Source organism: Schistocerca cancellata, chromosome 8 (genome assembly GCF_023864275.1).
Source record: "Schistocerca cancellata isolate TAMUIC-IGC-003103 chromosome 8, iqSchCanc2.1, whole genome shotgun sequence".
Taxonomy (NCBI): domain Eukaryota; kingdom Metazoa; phylum Arthropoda; class Insecta; order Orthoptera; family Acrididae; genus Schistocerca; species Schistocerca cancellata.
Window position 1 is genome coordinate 156,520,468 of NC_064633.1, and position 21,940 is coordinate 156,542,407.

A 21,940-nucleotide genomic window follows, 5' to 3' on the forward strand; every position below is an offset into this window, starting at 1 on the left:
CTCTTTATTCCTCTCTCAGTGGCACTGTCACCTTCACTATTTTTCTGGCACTGTCCTCTAACTGTCAACTATGTTCCACTGTCACTGTGTCCTTCTCTTTCTGTCACACTGCCATTGCCTACTTCACTCTTTCTACACTACAACCACTGTCTGTTATTGCTCAGTATTTTATTACTATTCAATTTTTTTCCCACTCAAAATAAAAAGCTGGAATATGCCAAAATTATTGGGAAAATATTTAAAGGTGCTAAGGAAGATAGAATGAGGCAGCTGGTGCTCCACATTTTAATAATTCCTTTAAAAAGGAGACTATTCGTGTATTTTGTGCTCCAGTAGGAGCATTGTACCATTGGTTCCTTTCCTTCCCCTGCTAAAAAAAGAACTTTATAAGCCAGTAAAATTTAGATAGTTTACTTATGTGAAATTAAAATAACGCAAAATTAATTTCACATCTCTCACCTGATTTTCTGTGCACAAGAATTTTCCTTATGTTCCCAGGCCCCTTCTGGTGATGAGGGAGACAAATCTCACAGACTTAACGGTTTATTTCTCCTTTTTTCCCCTTATTGTATTTCGATTCCCCCAAAGGGGGCGGGCTGGCAGCAGCTTATTACGCTGCTCTGCCGCCTACGGACTTTTTAAAACGTAAGAAAGAAGATACGAAACAATAAAAGCAGGCGATAAAACGGTGACGGAAATTGTAAAACGGCGGAAAATTGTGGAAAGTTAAAACATAAAGCAAAAGGTTGACAAAGCTAATAAAATACACAGGAAGCAGAAAGGGAACATAGTAGACAGACAACTAAGACACAGGGCGACAGTCTGGTTTCTGTTCGCAAGAGATATAAAAATCACACCCAGCGACAGTATGATGTCCGTTCGCAACACTTCGGAGAAGACACATAACACTGAACACTCACTGTAAACACTGTACTAAAATGTCGGCACAAAGATAACACACCACAGCCGAGGGCAGATGGGGGGGGGGGGGGGGTCCTGGGCAGATGGGGGGGGGGAACAAGGAGGGAGGAGAGGAAAAACCAAAGGGGGGGGGAACCAAAGGAGGGAGAGGACTCATAAGGGGGGGAGGGGCAGTTCAGACGCCAGAGGCAGTGGGAAAAAGCAGAGGAGGAAAATGCAAAAGGACGGGGGAGAGAAGGGGGGAGCAGAGAGATGATAGGTGGGGAAAAAAGGAGGATGGAAGGGGGGGAGAGGGAGCCCAGGAAAAGGACAGAGGAAAGGAGGGGGAGTGAGGATCAGAGTTGATAGGAGACATAAATGGAGGGAGAGAGTGTATCATCCAGGAGGGGGAGTTGATGGAAGCCACCTTGGGAAAGGAGATGAAGGGTGTAGAGATGGAGGGTAAGGGGGACACAACAGTGAAGGCGTGGCACGGAGCGGGGATGGGAGAGGAGAGGAGCAACCAGGGGGTGAGGGGGATCAAGGCGGCGGGAGGTGTAGAGTATGCGGCTATGTTCGAGGAACAGGAGCAGATGGGGGAAAGGAATGAGATCACAGAGGAGATACAGAAGGCGAGGCGGAGTGCATGATGCTCAAGGATCTGGATGGACTTACAGAAAGTGTGTGTGTGGGGGGGGGGGGGGGCAGATACCTTGTGGGACTGGCATAACAGAGGACGGGACGGATTAAGGATTTGTAGGTGTGGAGGATGGTACAGGGTGCAACCCCCATGTCTGGCCAGAGAGGAGTTTGAGGAGTTGGAGGCGGTTGTGGGCTTTGGCTTGGATGGAGCGGAGATGAGGGATCCAGGTGAGGTGACGGTCTATTTCTCCTTGTTGCATCACTTTATAAACTACGTTTTCGCCTCACATCACATTCTACGTGTAGTACGAGGGTAAATTTGAAACTAAGTATCTCGGAAAAAGACAAAGACACGAAGAAAATTATCATGGTCGTTAGACATTAGCATATTAGGAATATATCGTAAAAACTAAAGCCATTTGCTGTGCATAGCCGTTTTGAAATCAACGGCTATGTTTTGGTACCCAAGTAACATCTCTATGGTTTTTTTCGACAACGGATATACGAGGGCGGTTTCAACAGTTCTCGGAATCACCACGAGAGGTCAGCGCTGGCGCAACGAGTTGTTCAAGTGATATTCACTGGACTGTTGCCTGTAAAAACGTGCCATGTCAGTACTCTTGGAAGAGAGCTGTGTCGGTGACGTGGCTCTGTTGTTGTTCCCGCGTAGTGATTTGCAAAAACAGAAAAAAAAAATCGAGATTTCAGTAGCGATTACCACGACTTTTGCCACGCGCCCACACACATGTGTCGTCGCCATGGCAATATTATACAAACTAATGTATGAATTGTGGACACGCCCGCCTCTTTCACATGATATGACTCTGTCAGACTTCTGTCTAAAAGTGAAAATTTTTCTTGGTGGCCGTTGATGTGCTTCAGACGAAGAATTGATAGCCGGAGTAGACAACAATGTTGCAGGCCTGGAGGAAAATTATTTTCGAGATGGGATCAAGACACTGGAACATCGTTGGGCCAAGTGAATTATTCTACAAGGAGACTACATTGAAAAACAAAAAAAGTTTCAGTGATGTAAGTAATTATTTTCTATTCCGTTCCGGTAACTTTTTAAGTCACCCTCGTATATATTTAAAACCGAGAGGATGGCAGTTCTAGATAGATAATTCGAGATTAACCGATAACATTTGAGCAGCTTGGTGCGTTTAATTGTTTAGATGTTCATTGTTGACGAAGACAAAATGCTGAAAAATTCTTTTTTCGTGTTTTCTCGGCAACAGCACATGACCTAAGTCTAATATTTCCAAAACAGCAACAGTTGATCATGTCTAATGGAAAAAGAATGCCTCAGTTTACTCCGTTTGCCTAAGCTAGAGAAAGAGTGTAACGTTCACATTTTGACCCTGTGCTGTTGGATAGTTACACTAATACGATTCTTCTTTGCGTATACAAATGGTCCCCAGACCAAAGGCTATCCAAAGCATTTTCTGTGTCCAACAGACAGGAAAATTCTCGTTTTTATGCACTTCGTCATCATTATCATCATCATCATCATCATCATCATCATTTAAGACTGATTATGCCTTTCAGCGTTCAGTCTGGAGCAGTCCCCCTTATAAAATTCCTCCACGATCTATTCAGTGCTAACATTGGTGCCTCTTCTGATGTTAAACCTATTACTTCAAAATCATTCTTAACCGAATCCAGGTACCTCCTCCTTGGCCTACCCTGACTCCTCCTACCCTCTACTGGTGAACCCATGAGTCTCTTGGGTAACCTTGCTTCTCCCATGCGTGTAACATGACCCCACCATCTAGGCCTGCTCGCCCTGACTGCTACATCTATAGACTTCATTCCCAGTTTTTCTTTGATTTCCTCATTGTGGACACTCTCCTACCATTGTTCCCATCTACTAGTACCTGCAATCACCCTAGCTACTTTCATATCCGTAACCTCAACCTTGTTGATAAGGTAACCTGAATCCACCCAGCTTACGCTCCCATACAACAATGTTAGTCGAAATATTGAACGAAGCACAGATAACTTAGTTTTGGTACTGACTTGCTTCTTGCAGAAGAGAGTAGATCGTAGCTGAGCGCTGACTGCATTAGCTCTGCTGGACCTCGCTTCCAGTTCTTTCACTATGTTGCCATCCTGTGAGAATATGCATCCTAAGTACTTGAAACCGTCCACCTGTTCTAACTTTGTGTACCTTGAAGTTTTCCCGGCGTATTGATTGGTCCATCATATTTCGGGCTTGCAGCCGGATCACGTTGACATCTTGGCACGATATTTCGGCTAACAAAGATGCAGCCATCTTCAGGTGAGTACGAGACTGAAGATTACTGGTGCGCGTCGTTCTATATATACCGAAAATTGGCGCGGCGGCGCCTGCGCAGTGGAGAAGGCTAATACCGCGCCCCCTATCTAATTTGGCGCGCTCTGCAGCAGAAGCGGGCCGCGCATGCGTAGTGGTGTACCTACATTTGCGCTATCTGTCGTAAAGCGCCTTCGCGCAGCTGAGGCGCGGTAGTCGAAAGTATAAAATCGTCAGCCGTCGCACTATATGCAGACCAATGTCTCTGTGAAGCGATTAAAGAAATTACAGGATCCCATGCTTTATCCATCTGAAAGCCGCCGTCTCGATTAATAAGATCTTCTGCCAATCGTATCTCCACAGACTCCTTGATAATGGATTCCCAAAAAGATCTAGTTGTCGCTAAAATTTTTGTTCCACAATAATCCATGGAGTGTCCCGTCGAAATACAGTGTTCTGCTATGGCTGATTTGTTGGGCTGTAGTAGTCGTGTGTGGCGCTCATGCTCCACGCATCTTTCCCGTACTGTGCGAGTAGTTTGGCCAACGTAGGATTTGCCACATTGACAAGGGATCTTATAAATACCCGCCTTCCTCAGACCCAGATCGTCCTTCACAGAGCCGAGCAAAGCCGATATTTTCGTAGGTGGTCGGAAGATCACTTTAACACAATGCTTCTTTAAAATCCTTCCTATTTATAACTTTGTTCCTCCTATTTGGCACTCAATCCGTTTATATCTCATTCCCACTGACATTACTTTCGTTTTGGAAATGCTAATCTTCATACCATAGTCATTACATTTCTGATCTAGCTTTGAAATATTGCTTTGCAAACTTTCAATCGAATCTGCCATCACAACCAAGTCATCCGCATATGCGAGACTGCTTATTTTGTGTTCACATATCTTAATCTCATCCAGCCAGTCTATTGTTTTCAACATATGATCCATAAATAATATGAACAACAGTGGAGACAGGTTGCAGCCTTTTCTTACCCCTGAAACTACTCTGAACCGTGAACTCAATTTACCGTCAACTCTAACTGCTGCCTGAGTATCTATGTAAAGATCTTTAAAAACTTTTGCAAGCAATTAATACTGGTAGAATATGCTGGTGCATGCGTTCCTATGCACGTTTAGATGTAGACGCGTGTGTACTGACCTCTGGCGCTGACGTGCGACAGCGCCTCCTCTGCGTCCGCCATGGTGGCGTGGTCGCGGGTAACAGACGGCGGCGGCTACTGTGACGGCGGTCAGGGGAGCGCCGGCCATCTCAGGGGAGCGCCGGGGCTGGCCGCGGCGACCAGTGGCTGGCGGAGGCGGGGGCGGGGTTGCGTGACGTCAGTGGCAGAGGGCACCGCAGCGCGCGGCTGCAGGCGGCGGGCGGCGCCGAGGCCATCCTCTCAGCCTGTCCCCACAGCAGTCACTGCAAGAACAAGAGCACTTCAGCTGGCACTCTCTCAATCTGTGCAAACATGCTGTTTTTTCTGAAATTGTATATAATTTTTTAATTCATACAAACTAGTTTAAGAGATTACGTTGAAGAGCCAAAGCATCATCCTGCTGCCTAATATCGTGTAGGACCCTCGTTTGCACGTAGAAGTGCCGCAGAACGATGTGGCGTGGACTTGACTAATGTCTGAAATAGTGCTGCAGGGAACTGACACCATGAATTCTGCAGAGTTATCCATAAACCCGTAAGAATACGAGGGGGTGGGAAGTTTGGTGGCCAGCAGACGTGTTTAAACTCAGAAGAGTCTTCCTAGAGCCACTGTGCAATTCTGGACGTATGGGGTGTCGCATCATCCTGCTGGAATTGCCCAAGTCGGTCGGAATGTGCAATGGACATGAATGGGTGCAGGTGATCAGACAGGATGATTACGTACATGTCACCTGTCAGAGTGTTATCTATACATACTAGAATCCCATTTCACTCCAAGTGCACACGCCTCCACCAGCTTCAGAAGTCCCATGCTGACCCGCAAGGTCCATGGGTTCATAAGGTTGCCTCCATACCTGTACATGTCCATCCGCTCGATACAATTTGAAACTAGACTCTTCCGACCAGGCAACATGTTTCCAGTCATCAACAGTCCAATGTCGGTAATGACGAGCCCAGGCGAGGCGTAAAGCTCTGCGTCGCCCAGGCATCGAGGCTATACGAGTGGGCCTTCGGCTTTCGAAGCCTATATCGATGATGTTTCGTTGAATGGTTCTCACACTGACACTTGCTAATGGCCTAACATTGAAATCTGCAGCAGTTTGTGGAAGGGTTGTACTTTTGTTACACTGAACGATTTTCTTCATTCATCGTTGGTCCCGTACTTGCAGGATCTTTTTCCGTCTGCAGCGATGTCGGAGATTTGATGTTTTACTGGATTACTGATCCTCACGGTACACTCGTGAAATGGTCGTACAGGAAAATTCCCACTTCATCGCTACCTCGGAGATGCTGTGCCCCACCGCTCGTGCGCAGACTATGACACCACGTTCAGACTATATTAAATCTTGATAACCTGCCAATGTAGCAGCAGTAACCGACCTAACAACTGCGCCAGACTTGTTGTCTTATACAGGCGTTGGTGACCGCAGAGCAGCATTCTCCCTGTTTGTATATCTCTGTATTCGAATACAAATGCCTACACCAGTTATTATTAAAGGATTGATACACTAGAGCCGCATAATAGCTGTGGATATGGATTGAGATTAGGAAGTAGTGGAGAGGATATTATAAGGTAAAAGAGGTAGGATGTCTACATGGAAATGCCAACGCATTCCTTCCCAATCATTCTGATGCACTTTTTCTTTAGTGACAGCAACTGAGACTGAAGTCAAGATATCCATCTGGAGCAGTTGCCAACAAAGTCAGCAACTTCAGCATCAGTGATCATTGGACATCACTTCGCTAGGATGTCATGAAATCCCATTTCGTGACATTTCCAACTTACAAAGTACCTAGATCTTTTCTTCCCAGAAGACAGTGGTGCAACATCAACAGGATTTATACAAAAGATGGTATGTGAAACAAGAGCCCGACTTAGTGGGGAGCTTCAGAATGCCCCTTATATTACTGATGTGGAGCTGCAGAGTAAGCGGTTGGTCATTTGGCCCTGGTTCCTCTGGATACATCTGTCAGGTGTGTGTTACAAGACATTCACAGCCTCACCATCAAAGCGTTGGGATGGCTGGCCCACAATGACCTGTGTTTGTGATTAAAAAAATATGTAATGGAAAAAATACATATCAGATCAGATATTTTGTGTGTGTGTGTGTGTGTGTGTGCGTGTGTGTGTGTGTGTGTGTGAATTAACAGATTGAACAGACGAAGAGATAGGATGTGTAGGATGTGTTAGGAGACGAGCGTGATGGCAGCAGAGCAAGGAAATGGTAGGTTGGAACCTTAATTTTGGGAAGGTATAGGTAAAATAGGTTATGGGTGAAAAAATGGATAGTTTTAACCCTTTCAGACCCGAAATTTTTCTGGAGGAAGAAAAATGTTTCTTTTTGTGTTAGTGGTCTTAGGTGATTTTTTAATGATTTTAGGAGGAAGATTTATACAAAAATATGTACCCGTTTCCAAAACGTACTTCGTTCACTTGGCTTCACTTTAAGGACTAAAATAACTAATTATAAAATATTCTCTATTGTAATAAATAGTAAAATGATCATTGACTTATTTCCATGTAAGACAACAACAACAGTATTTAATTATACACTGGAATAGAGCGAACCAGGTATTCTGGTGGTCACGAGTTGCTGCGCACAGCTACATTGACTTGCTGATATTTTTATAGTGATGCCCAACGGTTAGCAGCACTTGCGCAAGCTGAAAAGGTTGAACATTTACAAGTGTGTAGCACAGGTTCGCCTAGGGAAGAAATACTTTCGTTGCAGCTAACAGACTGTAAAAGTTAATGTACACAATTGTAGCCAGAGGGTCTGAAAGGTTAATTGTAAGTTCATGGTTGTCATTACACATGAGAGAGATGGAATAAATGTCAATATTTTTTACGATCACTTCCTTTACTTTTCAAGGAGAATTTTACTGGCAGGTTGTGGCTTATAAATTTTTTGTGTTAGAAATAATCATTCCACAGTTGAAGTGAGTTTTTTTCGTATTTGTTCGATATAGCCTTGATGGAAAATGTTACTGTATTTGAAACTACAAAACTGAGAGTTAATTAATACATGTCGAATAGTAATTGAAATATGATACAAATAATGTTTATAAAAATATGAATGGCAGTAACTGCTGTATCGCCACGTGGAGTGGCCGTGCGGTTAGAGGCACCACGTCACGAACCGCACGGCCCCTGCTGCCGGAGGTTTGATTCCTCCCTCGGGTATGAGTGTGTGTGTTGTTCTTAGCTTAAGTTAGTTTAAGTATTGTGTAAATCTAGGGACTGATGACCTCAGCAGTTTGGTCCCTTAGGAATTCACACATACACTCCTGGAAATTGAAATAAGAACACCGTGAATTCATTGTCCCAGGAAGGGGAAACTTTATTGACACATTCCTGGGGTCAGATACATCACATGATCACACTGACAGAACCACAGGCACATAGACACAGGCAACAGAGCATGCACAATGTCGGCACTAGTACAGTGTATATCCACCTTTCGCAGCAATGCAGGCTGCTATTCTCCCATGGAGACGATCGTAGAGATGCTGGATGTAGTCCTGTGGAACGGCTTGCCATGCCATTTCCACCTGGCGCCTCAGTTGGACCAGCGTTCGTGCTGGACGTGCAGACCGCGTGAGACGACGCTTCATCCAGTCCCAAACATGCTCAATGGGGGACAGATCCGGAAATCTTGCTGGCCAGGGTAGTTGACTTACACCTTCTAGAGCACGTTGGGTGGCACGGGATACATGCGGACGTGCATTGTCCTGTTGGAACAGCAAGTTCCCTTGCCGGTCTAGGAATGGTAGAACGATGGGTTCGATGACGGTTTGGATGTACCGTGCACTATTCAGTGTCCCCTCGACGATCACCAGTGGTGTACGGCCAGTGTAGGAGATCGCTCCCCACACCATGATGCCGGGTGTTGGCCCTGTGTGCCTCGGTCGTATGCAGTCCTGATTGTGGCTCTCACCTGCACGGCGCCAAACACGCATACGACCATCATTGGCACCAAGGCAGAAGCCACTCTCATCGCTGAAGACAACACGTCTCCATTCGTCCCTCCACTCACGCCTGTCGCGACACCACTGGAGGCGGGCTGCACGATGTTGGGGCGTGAGCGGAAGACGGCCTAACGGTGTGCGGGACCGTAGCCCAGCTTCATGGAGACGGTTGCGAATGGTCCTCGCCGATACCCCAGGAGCAACAGTGTCCCTAATTTGCTGGGAAGTGGCGGTGCGGTCCCCTACGGCACTGCGTAGGATCCTACGGTCTTGGCGTGCATCCGTGCGTCGCTGCGGTCCGGTCCCAGGTCGACGGGCACGTGCACCTTCCGCCGACCACTGGCGACAACATCGATGTACTGTGGAGACCTCACGCCCCACGTGTTGAGCAATTCGGCGGTACGTCCACCCGGCCTCCCGCATGCCCACTATACGCCCTCGCTCAAAGTCCGTCAACTGCACATACGGTTCACGTCCACGCTGTCGCGGCATGCTACCAGTGTTAAAGACTGCGATGGAGCTCCGTATGCCACGGCAAACTGGCTGACACTGACGGCGGCGGTGCACAAATGCTGCGCAGCTAGCGCCATTCGACGGCCAACACCGCGGTTCCTGGTGTGTCCGCTGTGCCGTGCGTGTGATCATTGCTTGTACAGCCCTCTCGCAGTGTCCGGAGCAAGTATGGTGGGTCTGACACACCGGTGTCAATGTGTTCTTTTTTCCATTTCCAGGAGTGTATTTGAACTGCTGTATCGGAGGCCTTCCCCTACATTGCCAGCAACCCACATTACAGTGGAGATAAGCACGCAGCCACAGACACGAAAAATGGTTCAAATGACTCTGAGCACTATGGGACTCAACATCTTAGGTCATAAGTCCCCTAGAACTTAGAACTTAGAACTACTTAAATCTAATTAATCTAAGGACATCACACACACCCATTCCCGAGGCAGGATTCGAACCTGCGACCGTAGCAGTCCCGCGGTTCCGGACTGCAGAGCCAGAGCCGCTAGACCACCGCTGCCGCCACAGACACGAAGATTACCCCGTTTTGTTGGCCACCAGACGGCCATCAGATGTCACTGGCGCCGTGGACCTTTTCCTTAGATGGTCCAAATGACTCGAAACAAGACCAGCTGTTCCCGCACCCGGGTTCCCGGGTTCGATTCCCGGCGGGGTCAGGGATTTTCTCTGCATCGTGATGACTGGGTGTTGTGTGAAGTCCTTGGGTTGGTTAGGTTTAAGTAGTTCTAAGTTCTAGGGGACTGATGACCATAGATGTTAAGTCCCATAGTGCTCAGAGCCATTAGAACCATTTTGAAGACCAGCTGTATCCTGACGTTGGGGCTGTACGTAGTACTGCGAACGGTCCGTGAGCGGTGGTCCACTCTGATTGGGCTTCCTGGTCAGGCACCGAATGCAATCACATTCCATCAATCAGATTGTCGCTTTGGAGCTGCCAAAACAACGACGCCGAGTTTCAGGTTAGTGCTTCTGCAAGTGGACCTGTAAGAAATATGTTTTCATTAGCGGTACACAGGACTTGAATATTTCTTCGTACTAAAACTTCAGTACTGGGTTGTCCTTCAGGGACTTTAACTTGATTTGGGTCATAGTTCTCAACAATTATACTTGTGACTGTCCTTTTGGGCCTTCAGCCTCTTCTAGCGTAGTGCTTTGTGAACTTACTAGTTAGTAATATTTTAACAACGTGGTTGTTTTCTTCTGCCTAATGACTATATGTTAATCCTTTCTTGTGCATGGCTGCATTGAAGTTAGTTTTGGACTGAGACTTTGCTAGTTCCGTCTGGTCTTCAATTCTGACACCTTGTGTCGAAGTCTATAGTTAAGATCTTTGTTTATTTACTCCTGCGCAGTAACTGTTTAAAGTTACCTTCAGAAGCTTTTGTTTTGCTGGATTACTGGTTACGAACTGACCCAACAGGAGATTATTGTGTTAATTGTGGTTCAAATGGCTCTGGGCACTATGGGACTTAACATCTATGGTCATCAGTCCCCTAGAACTTAGAACTACTTAAACCTAACTAACCTAAGGACATCACACAACACCCAGTCATCACGAGGCAGAGAAAATCCCTGACCCCGCCGGGAATCGAACCCGGGAACCCGGGCGTGTGAAGCGAGACCGCTACCGCACGACCACGAACTGCGGCCTGTTAATTGTGTCTAGATTCTTTACATAGCTGGGCCTTCCTTCCTTGACCACCTGCAGCGAATATTTTAGTAGCACATTCAAACATTCATCCACTTAAGCCATGTAAATAAATCCTGTTTCCCTTCGGCGCCATTTTGGATGATCTTGACGTGCCTAGCGGCGTGTGCAGTAGGCTTTAGGCAGGGAGACCGGTGAGAGTGTAGAATGTCTGGAGATGTGAATTTAAAAATGTGCTTAAGGGTAGGTCGAAACGTTGATAAAATGATGTGCTATAAGATTCACATTTATAAAACATCTTTGAAATTCATTTGACGTGGATGCAGGAATTTCCGGACAAACAAAGAACCAAAGCACCTGGGCCACTGCTCCATTTGTAACGATGGCTCTGGAAGCCATCGTGGGGAGCCATATTAATGAACAATGTCAGACACTTGGAGCAACTGTGCGGGATTGGTTGCCACCACAAATTACGACAGAACATCAACTACAAAGCAAGAAGTTTATTGTATGTTGTAATTAACCATGCACACAGAATTACAGCCACCTCAATGGATGTGTTTCACACTGCTTTCTCTGAACAATACAATTTATTTACACTCTCAGTAGTACTAAATTTAATTTCTGCCTAAATATATTTAATGATAGTATTTCCTTTGTCAGATTTTAAATAATGATTTTTGTTAAAACAACGATTTAATAAAGTGCACTTATACGACAATATCTCACAATCGTACAAGTAACAAAATGCTTACAGGCTATATCTACCAAAATTGAATGTTAACTAGTATCAGTGACGCTCTTGTCCAGTGTAATAACAGTCCATATATTTAAATGATTGTTGGAATTCCGTTGCAACTAACGGTTTGTTACAAGAGCAGAAGCTTATGACACGTTTCGCAGTTAACATCACAGATGCACGAAGACACGCTTTCGAGAGTAAGAGTTTAAAAGGCAGAACTTTGGCACACGTAGCTTATTATAAAATTTTTGATTACACGTGGCATTTACATACGATATTAACAAACTAAACAAAATGTAGACAAGGTCACACTTGTCATAGCATAGTAATATTAAGTCACGGTTACAGCAGGTTCGGTTACTCGTGATTTGTTGTTACAGTAAATGTCAGATTAATAGTTACATGTAGAAGAGAGTTCGGTTATAAGTTGGCATAATTATTCGGCATCCTTCTGTTGCATTGTCTTCTGGTCAGTCATCAGTCGAATCCACGGCTGGTCCACACTAGCCCTCAACAACCTCTGGTCTTTACAATGGGAGCCAGTGCTCATTGTTCCAGATTTTGAACAGTCTCTGCCAAGGTCACTCAGTACTAAACACTCAGTGACCACCATCGCCTGACACTCCTGTAGCGCTCCGAGCGTCCCGAATTCAATTCAGAGAGCCCGAGCGCGTTCACTCAGCCGCTACTGTGTCGATGTATGCACTCATCGGTCAACAAATCGAAAACAAAGTGCTCCTGCATTCCTAACACTGCGTTTGCCGCGGTACTGGAGGATCCATTTCACACACAGCATTGAAGTGTGAGGTGGCCATACGTAATTATTGCTGCCATCAGCGAAACCACCAGACTAATCACTCATGGTCACAACCAGTCTAAAAATGATTCGGACTTCATGTCGTTTTAGGATTTGGTGAGAGTGATTAAATTGGGAGGAGCATAATTTCACGCAACACGGGCACGTGTAAGGATGAGATAGATAAGGTTATATATATATATATATATATATATATATATATATATATATATATATATATATATATATATATATGTGTGTGTGAATGGCGCTTAGGGGATTTAAGCCTCATGTTTGACAAGTTAAATGATCTGGACTATTGTGGGATTTCTTGCGGAAGGTTAGCATGTATCAGTTTCAGGTTAATTTTGTTCCAAAGATAATCCAATTTATTTTAGCGATTTAGCTAAGCGTATGGAACAGTCGCGGATTTTGGGGAAAGTTCTGGGATTGAATACTTGGATGGTTTTTACTGTAATTATTGCCTGGGTTTTAGCAGGATCGATGAGAAGTTATCACTTATTGAACCAGTAATTGCAGCTGGACAGGTAATTGAGATAAATCGAAGGTAGATGGGCGGCAAGGAAGGCGAAGCCGTCAGCGTATTGCAATAGCTACACAGGCGGGGATGGTTGGGATGTCGGATGTGTATTTATCAGATGTATCCTTATGCTACGCTAACAGTTGGCTGGAAAATACGGGATTAACAGTTGTTGATTCTTGTGTAAGATGGGTGGTTAGTGAGAAATGGTGCATTTAGGTGAATTTAATTTCTTAGAAAAGCGTACCAGGCGAATTTCATGAATGAAAGACACAATGTATGTTTTACTCGTATGTCCCTGCCAGCTACGGATGTCGATAATAATAATGTTTCGCAACTCCGCCCCGGGTAGCAATATGTTTGCATCGTTCCCGCCATCCACACCAACCGCCCATGGAGCAAACCACGGGACGACGAGGTACGTGCCCACAGAACGAAGCTGAGGCACACCTCGTCATCTTTCGGATCGCCTAAGATCGGTAGCGACAGTAGCTACACAGCACATGTACAGCACCTCACTGTATTCACTCTGTATAATCGTCAACAAATACACTTAGGCGTATACTAGTCTTTCATAAATATCTGTCCAAGAATTAAATTAAAAATATATTCCAAATAATCCCAAACAGGCCTCTCACTTCCCCACTACCAACTCGCTTGGTATTTGAATGAACAGACTCTGTCACTTCATTCGGTCGGAACTGGAACATCCCACTCCACCTACAAATGAATATAAAAGGAAAAAAAATAAAGGAAGAGAAACTCAAGCAGATTACATTGGCCAGACTTTCAGGAAGAAGTGCCCTCATATATATAGTCCCTCTAACTAACTTCAGCAGGCAAAATGAATGATCAGTTTACTATAAGTCTTCGGCCAGACTAGACCGTTCTCAGAGGCATCCTTATTCTTCAGTTATTTCACAAATCCGATTTCAATATCTAAGGAGTTTTTCACAGTGGAGATATACAGGGTGTTACAAAAAGGTACGGCCAAACTTTCAGGAAACATTCCTCACACACAAATAAAGAAAAGGTGTTATGTGGACATGTGTCCGGAAACGCTTACTTTCCATGTTAGAGCTCATTTTAGTTTCTACCACCTACGCTCAATGGAGCACGTTATCATGCTTTCATACGGGATACTCTACCTGTGCTGCTAGAACATGTGCCTTTACAAGTACGACACAATATGTGGTTCATGCACTATGGAGCTCCTGCACATTTCAGTCGAAGTGTTCGTACGCTTCTCAACAACAGATTCGTGACCGATGGATTGGTAGAGGCGGACCAATTTCATGGCCTCCACGCTCTCCTGACCTCAACCCTCTTTACTTTCATTTATGGGGGCATTTGAAAGCTCTTGTCTACGCAACCCCTGTACCAAATGTAGAGACTCTTCGTGCTCGTATTGTGGACGGCTGTGATACAATACGCCATTCTCCAGGGCTGCATCAGCGCATCATGGATTCCATGCGACGGAGGATGGATGCATGTATGTATCCTCGCTAACGGAGGACGTTTTGAACATTTTCTGTAACAAAGTCTTTGAAGTCACGCTGGTATGTTCTGTTGCTGTGTGTTTCCATTCCATGATTAATGTGATTTGAAGAGAAGTAATAAAATGAGCTCTAACATGGTAAGTAAGGGTTTCCGGACACATGTCCACATAACATATTTTCTTTCTTTGTATGTGAGGAATGTTTCCTGAAAGTTTGGCCCTACCTTTTTGTAACACCCTGTATACAGACATTCCCATGAGTTCCGATTTTAGGCTGGGAATTTTATTATCAACTAGCGGGGGGCTACCCAGGTATTTACTTACAGTTGTGCCGGTACCACGCAGCGTCTAACTTTGCGCTTAATGTTCATGACGTCGTATCTTCTGAACTATCTGCCGTACAATGACAATTACCTACATACAATCTGTAAAATTTGTCGCGAATATATTTAGTAGTAAATAAATAGTGGATGGTAACATCATGATCCTTACGGTTACTTTTACTACTAGAACAGCGGAAAAATAGTAAGCGATAAACATTTTTCCTTTCATTAGTCTTTAGCGGTTGTCAGCGAGAAAAATTTCGTAAAACTTGAAATTATATGTAAAGGTTTTTGCATGTCGCTAAGAGCTCTCATTCTCAAATAATGGATGAATAAAATCTGGGAATTCAGGCCTCACGGACTACGCTTTTCTTTTATCCCCACCCCCACTCCTTTAATGAGTAGGTGGCTCTTACCCGCACAGTGACTGTCACCTGACAGTAAAATACATTAATTTGGTTGATATGGGTCCAGTGATTTAGGAGATGTGGAACGCACACAAATACAGATACTTACATAAATAAATACATATATTTTTGTAATATGAATGGATAAAATGAGTCTTGGCAGGGAATTAGAAATACCTCTCGCTGCTTTATGTATCTGGGAGAACAAACTTTTACACGAGATCCCAACTTCTCCACTTCTTGACTCAAACGACGTATCATATACGGTGGACAGCGACTTATACTATTTTTTGCTGATTTTGCTCTTTACGGGAAAGTGTCCGCATTGAGTGACTGTATAGGAATTCAGGATGAACGGGACAGAATTTATTTGTGGTACTATGAATGGCAGCCTAGTTTAAAAAACTCTTCCCTTTTGACCTGAAACAGAAATCTGAACAAACGCTTGTACTTTCAGTTGTTGAGCACAGTGGTGTTTTTCTGCAAGTTCTTTCTCATCACCAGTGATGAACATCTACGTAGGTCACATCTGCGAAGATCGCCTTTTTGGTCATATTCTACCACTGCACCAGGTCCAACTATCTTGGCTACGTGGAGACAACCGCAGAGACTCTCCCCCTCCACCGTTTTGTCAACAAATAGAATTCCTCGTGTCTTCCCTCTATCTTAACAATATTGTGCGAATAACGCTCATCCCGCCGGAGAAGAATTCTTTGTGTCCCAAGCAAAATCCTTTCCGTCCCATTTCATCGCTCAGTCATCTTCTCTGGATACTTTCCAGTAGCAAGTACCTGAATCAGGAACAACAACCTTCGCTGTAACTTCAAACAACAGTAAATTACAAGTTTATTAGAACAGCAATAATGTCTGTATTCGTCCTGTACGCAACAGTTATCCCGTTACAAATAAATATCCTTCTTTTCCACGACCTGTTCCTCATTTCCCAAAGCCCTTCCATCTAAAGAGCTCTTCCTCAGAATTCTCTGTCAGAGAATATAACTTATGTACAACCATAAACACATTTTGTGTCTGCCACTAGCATTATTATTATCATTATTAGCAACAGCATACTTACTGTTGTACAAGTAGTAATAATAGTAGTCGTGTTAGTAGTAATTATACTGTCAGTATTGTTATTCACAGTCGCATTAAATACACTCAAATAATTTTTAATTCGTTCACTACCATTGTATTATTGTTTTCCATATTATAATTACTGTACTACTTTTTATGTAAAGCCATGTGGGAGACGTTAAATAATGAAATAGTGTTTCTGTTGTGGACCATGATACTACAAGTTTCGCAAAGGGGATCTACCACAATTCAGACTGAGCTTCAGTAACGTGCAGTAGGGCATCGCTTTAAGAGCACATATCCAAGACACTTTTTGTTATTCAGAGCAGTTTGGGTGCTGTATAATAAGAATTGTACAGCTCTCGCATTACGCCTCCACGGAGGACGCTACGCTTACGCCTATTAAAATAAGCTGAGCGCAGTCTACAAAGTAGACTGCTTACAAGTCAGTTGTGCGATAGATCTTAAAATATTGCTCCACTGCGTGGGACCCATACCAAACAGAACTAACAGGAGATCTTGAACCAATATAAAGAAGAGCGGCACGAAGTTGTTAGAGGTAAGCGTAAGGGAAAAGGGCAGGCATAATGGTACGTACGGGTTTACCGATCATTTGAATTTGTGAGCCTATACAGTGCTGCAGTCGTACGAGAAAATGTATGAAGGTGTCACTCAAAACCCCCTCAGAATCGTCTGTTGGAGGAGTTGGGACATTGCGCCGCCTTCCAGTCAGGTTTCGTATGGTCTTGATACCTCCAGATCTAAGGAAAGTTCCCATCACATATAATTATTACCAGTGTAGATATTAAGCTAAGTTTCTATAACTTAACTGTGTTGAAAGTGTTGTTAGTATGTGACAAATTCCCACGTCGACGAAAGCTTCATCGGAGGCCGTCGCCAACTAACATCAACTTCTGTGGAATAGCATCTTGGCGAGCACATTGGCTCGTCAGTGGCCAACATACCCGCCTACCGACATGCCCACAGGTTTAAAGAAAAATATAATAATCACAATTACAAGGGAATCAGGTGCTGACAAGCGTGACTTTTACCGAAATATCTGTCTAATAAGTCATAGTTGGAAAATATTATCACGATTCTTTAAAGAAGAATGGAAAAACGTAGAAGGCGACAAATCGGGGATGATCGATTTGGATTCCGGAGAAAGGTAAGAAGTCGCGAGGCAATACCGAACCTACGACGTCCTTTGCAGGTTAATTAAAGGCAGGCATACGTTTATAGCATTTGCAGACTTAGAGAAAGCCTTTGACAATATTAACCGGAGTACTCTCTTTGAAACTGTGAAGGTAACAGGGGTGACATATGGGAACTAAAGGCTGTTTACAACTTTCACACATTATATATGACTGTCTCCTCTTGTTGGACGCAAGATTTTTCGGCATCAGAGTTCAAAGATTTTCGTTGCGCAACCTTTAAACTGGCCGAGAGGAACTAATCATCATCATAATTTTAATAAGGAAACGAAAACGGCCGTACAGGTGTGAATTACTGGTTTCAAGAAAATACTTCCAACATTAAGGTTGTGTTCAAGAGCCCAATTTAACCCTTTTGGGCCCACGAACACAGGGCGGTTTCTGGTTAGGACGAAAGTGACAGTTTGTGCCAAACTGTGCCTAAAATATTTAACTTACTTTACCTTACTTTTTCTCAGTATTTAAACTGATTTTGTCTTGAAGTTATTTCATTCAAATAATTTTTTGCTCTCAACATGCAATTTCCACTGTAAATCCATACTACTGTATGAAGACAAGTTGTAGATTAACATAGTTACCAAAAATCTCGGGAAGTTCTTCAGATTTTTACACGATGCTTTAATAAACTTTCGAACGGCCACAGGCTTTACATTTCATAAAATCTCGGGAGGTTCTTGACCGATCGGACAGACATATTTTTGACTACATATTTGTTTTAAATATTTACGACACACGTTTAATGTTGGCACCAAAAATCTCGTAAAGCTAGTGACTGATCTGCTTCAAATTTTTACACAATGCTATAAGCGCTGCGACGGACATAGCCTACATATATAAATAGAAAGCGTTGGTTAGCAAAAATCTCGAAAATTTCGCGATCGATTTACTGCAGATTTTTGCACGCTACTCTAATTCGGACAGACATGGGCTACATATTTGAACGTTAGAAGAGTATTGTGAAACGATTTGAAGTAAAACTTCAAATTGTTTCACGATACCCTACTGTCATTCAGACAACAAAAGCTAAATATATTTTTAAACAATATCGCACAGATTTTATGTTAAATCCGATTGCGAGAAGTAAATGCTGTGATGTGAAAATGTGCTATTTCATTTTCTTTCTCGCAGTCAGTTTAAACTTAGATATCAATGCACTTAAACCATTAGACAAATACTATGTTCCACATGTATTCTTTTCCCTTGTATATAATTTTAAACAAGAATTGTATACAAATTTGTGCTGTTTTGGTTTCTTCGTTGCAGTCAGGTTTAATGGGAAAGTGGTATGTTGCATTATTTTATGGATTACCAGCACATGATTACAATACTAGTATGATTCATCCATAACTCTGCAATTATACCGATTCACAAATTAAAACTATGAGCAATCTCTCCTGTACGCCTAATATTAATTATCACGACCATTTTACCTATTCATTTTAAGTGACTTCATTTTCCAATCGAGGTTTCGTTTGCAGTAACAATACAAAAGGCTCAAGGCCACAGAGAGAATGTGGGGGTGGAGATGGGAAATGGATAGAGAGAGGGGGAAGGAGTAGATGAACAGAGATTGGGATAAGGTGGTGGTGTAGAGAGATGTGGGAAGGAGGGAAAAGGAGGAGATGGACGAATAGAGGAGGTGAGGAAGATGGACAGAGAGAAGGAGAGATGGAGAAGATGGACAGAGAGAAGGAGAGGTGGAGATTAGGATGGATATACAATTCCAATAAATATCTAGCAAGTGCGAAGCATTGATTGTTTGCTACTAAGTTATATTTTCTCTCAGTAAAATTAGGCAACATTAAAACTGCTTTTAGCAGTTTACTTAGCTGTTCTCAGCTTTGTGTCCATTACATGCTACACAGTCGGGGACAAAGGCTACTTGGGTGTTTTTCGGATTGCCCTTTACTTATATGCGTTACTTTTGTCCAACGAGAATTGAAAAATAAATCAAGCAGGTAAGAGGATACTTTTAGATTTTCCAGCGTTTTCAGTTTCTACATCGACTAAAACTTACCTGTAAACATTGCCAAACCTTAATTTGGTCGTAGTGACCGGCCTTCCCCTGCAAAGACGCTGTTTTGGACGCATCAACTGTAGTTAAGGTCGTTCGTCATGTCTGAGTAAGGACTGTTGTTTGATCGAAACTGCTAGTTTTAATAAAGATGCCACAAGCAACTGTTTTGCCACATCATTATTTTTCGAAACACAAAGTCGTCGCTATAACGGAATAAGCCAAACTTACAGCGTAAGTTACTTAATACGTATGTACGTCGAAGAAATACTTCTTCGTCACGTTATCACTTTTAGGATTTAGACCGTGATGTTAAACCTAATCTTTATACTTGATGTCCTGATGTTTCGTTTGCAACTACGGGAGGCTTTATCGGCGCCCGTGTAGCAAGGTGATTAAATTCTTCGACGATATGTATGGCTTTCAATGTTGGAAGAACTTCGTGAGAAAAATTTTTATTCAAGTCCTGTTGAATGATTACACTGCTGTCACAAACACATAATCAAGCCCCTTCACCAAGGCTTACCAATATACTGGAATACAAATCAGGATATTTGCAGAATCACCCGTGACAATTTGAAATCCTGCTGAATTTTGTTTTATATTTTGTTCTCCATCGTGCATATTACTTGATGACATTTCCTTCATTAGTTTGTATGGTGTAAAAAACGCTGTTTTTAGCATTTATTTACAGATGGTCATTACTGAATGATTTGGTATCACAATAATGAGTTACTTATTGTTCTCAGTTATCAAAATATATCTGGGTGAAATGGTAAACTAAAAACAAAAAAGAAGATGGAAAGTGTAAAGTAACTATTTAAAATAGAAAACAAATATAAGTCGAATAAATAATTAGAATAGTAATGAATACTTTATATTTTTATTAGGTATGTTGAAAATACTGCAGCTTATTTTCCAAAAAATAGTATTTCAAAAACCAACTTTATTACACAGGGATGTATGTGGCTTGAAGGCTTCTTTAATTTATATTGTAACAAATGTTTCAATTTTTCAGAATAAATTAATGGTGCAGGGGTATTTTTCAAAATTTCAGATTATTACAAAAGTTGATTATACAGCTGTCAAGAACTTTAATGACATATACACTCCTGGAAATTGAAATAAGAACACCGTGAATTCATTGTCCCAGGAAGGGGAAACTTTATTGACACATTCCTGGGGTCAGATACATCACATGATCACACTGACAGAACCTCAGGCACCTAGACACAGGCAACAGAGCATGCACAATGTCGGCACTAGTACAGTGTATATCCACCTTTCGCAGCAATGCAGGCTGCTATTCTCCCATGGAGACGATCGTAGAGATGCTGGATGTAGTCCTGTGGAACGGCTTGCCATGCCATTTCCACCTGGCGCCTCAGTTGGACCAGCGTTCGTGCTGGACGTGCAGACCGCGTGAGACGACGCTTCATCCAGTCCCAAACATGCTCAATGGGGGACAGATCCGGAGATCTTGCTCGCCAGGGTAGTTGACTTAAACCTTCTAGAGCACGTTGCGTGGCACGGGATACATGCGGACGTGCATTGTCCTGTTGGAACAGCAAGTTCCCTTGCCGGTCTAGGAATGGTAGAACGATGGGTTCGATGACGGTTTGGATGTACCGTGCACTATTCAGTGTCCCCTCGACGATCACCAGTGGTGTACGGCCAGTGTAGGAGATCGCTCCCCACACCATGATGCCGGGTGTTGGCCCTGTGTGCCTCGGTCGTATGCAGTCCTGATTGTGGCGCTCACCTGCACGGCGCCAAACACGCATACGACCATCATTGGCACCAAGGCAGAAGCGACTCTCATCGCTGAAGACGACACGTCTCCATTCGTCCCTCCATTCACGCCTGTCGCGACACCACTGGAGGCGGGCTGCACGATGTTGGGGCGTGAGCGGAAGACGGCCTAACGGTGTGCGGGACCGTAGCCCAGCTTCATAGAGATGGTTGCGAATGGTCCTCGCCCATACCCCAGGAGCAACAGTGTCCCTAATTTGCTGGGAAGTAGCGGTGCGGTCCCCTACGGCACTGCGTAGGATCCTACGGTCTTGGCGTGCATCCGTGCGTCGCTGCGGTCCGGTTCCAGGTCGACGGGCACGTGCACCTTCCGCCGACCACTGGCGACAACATCGATGTACTGTGGAGACCTCACGCCTCACGTGTTGAGCAATTCGGCGGTACGTCCACCCGGCCTCCC

General features: G+C 43.8%; 1 protein-coding gene across 5 annotated transcripts in view; it reads right to left on the bottom strand.

Annotated features, from left to right (window-relative positions):
* Positions 1-21,940, bottom strand: part of LOC126094678 (ankyrin repeat and death domain-containing protein 1A-like) — a 787,090-nt gene that overhangs the window by 469,982 nt on the left and 295,168 nt on the right. For all 5 annotated transcript variants that reach the window (XM_049909192.1, XM_049909195.1, XM_049909194.1 and 2 more), the window contains exon 2: positions 4,978-5,241. In XM_049909192.1, coding sequence (XP_049765149.1) covers positions 4,978-5,020 — 43 coding nt within the window. In that variant the 5' untranslated portion in view covers positions 5,021-5,241. The remainder of the gene's footprint in view (positions 1-4,977; positions 5,242-21,940) is intronic.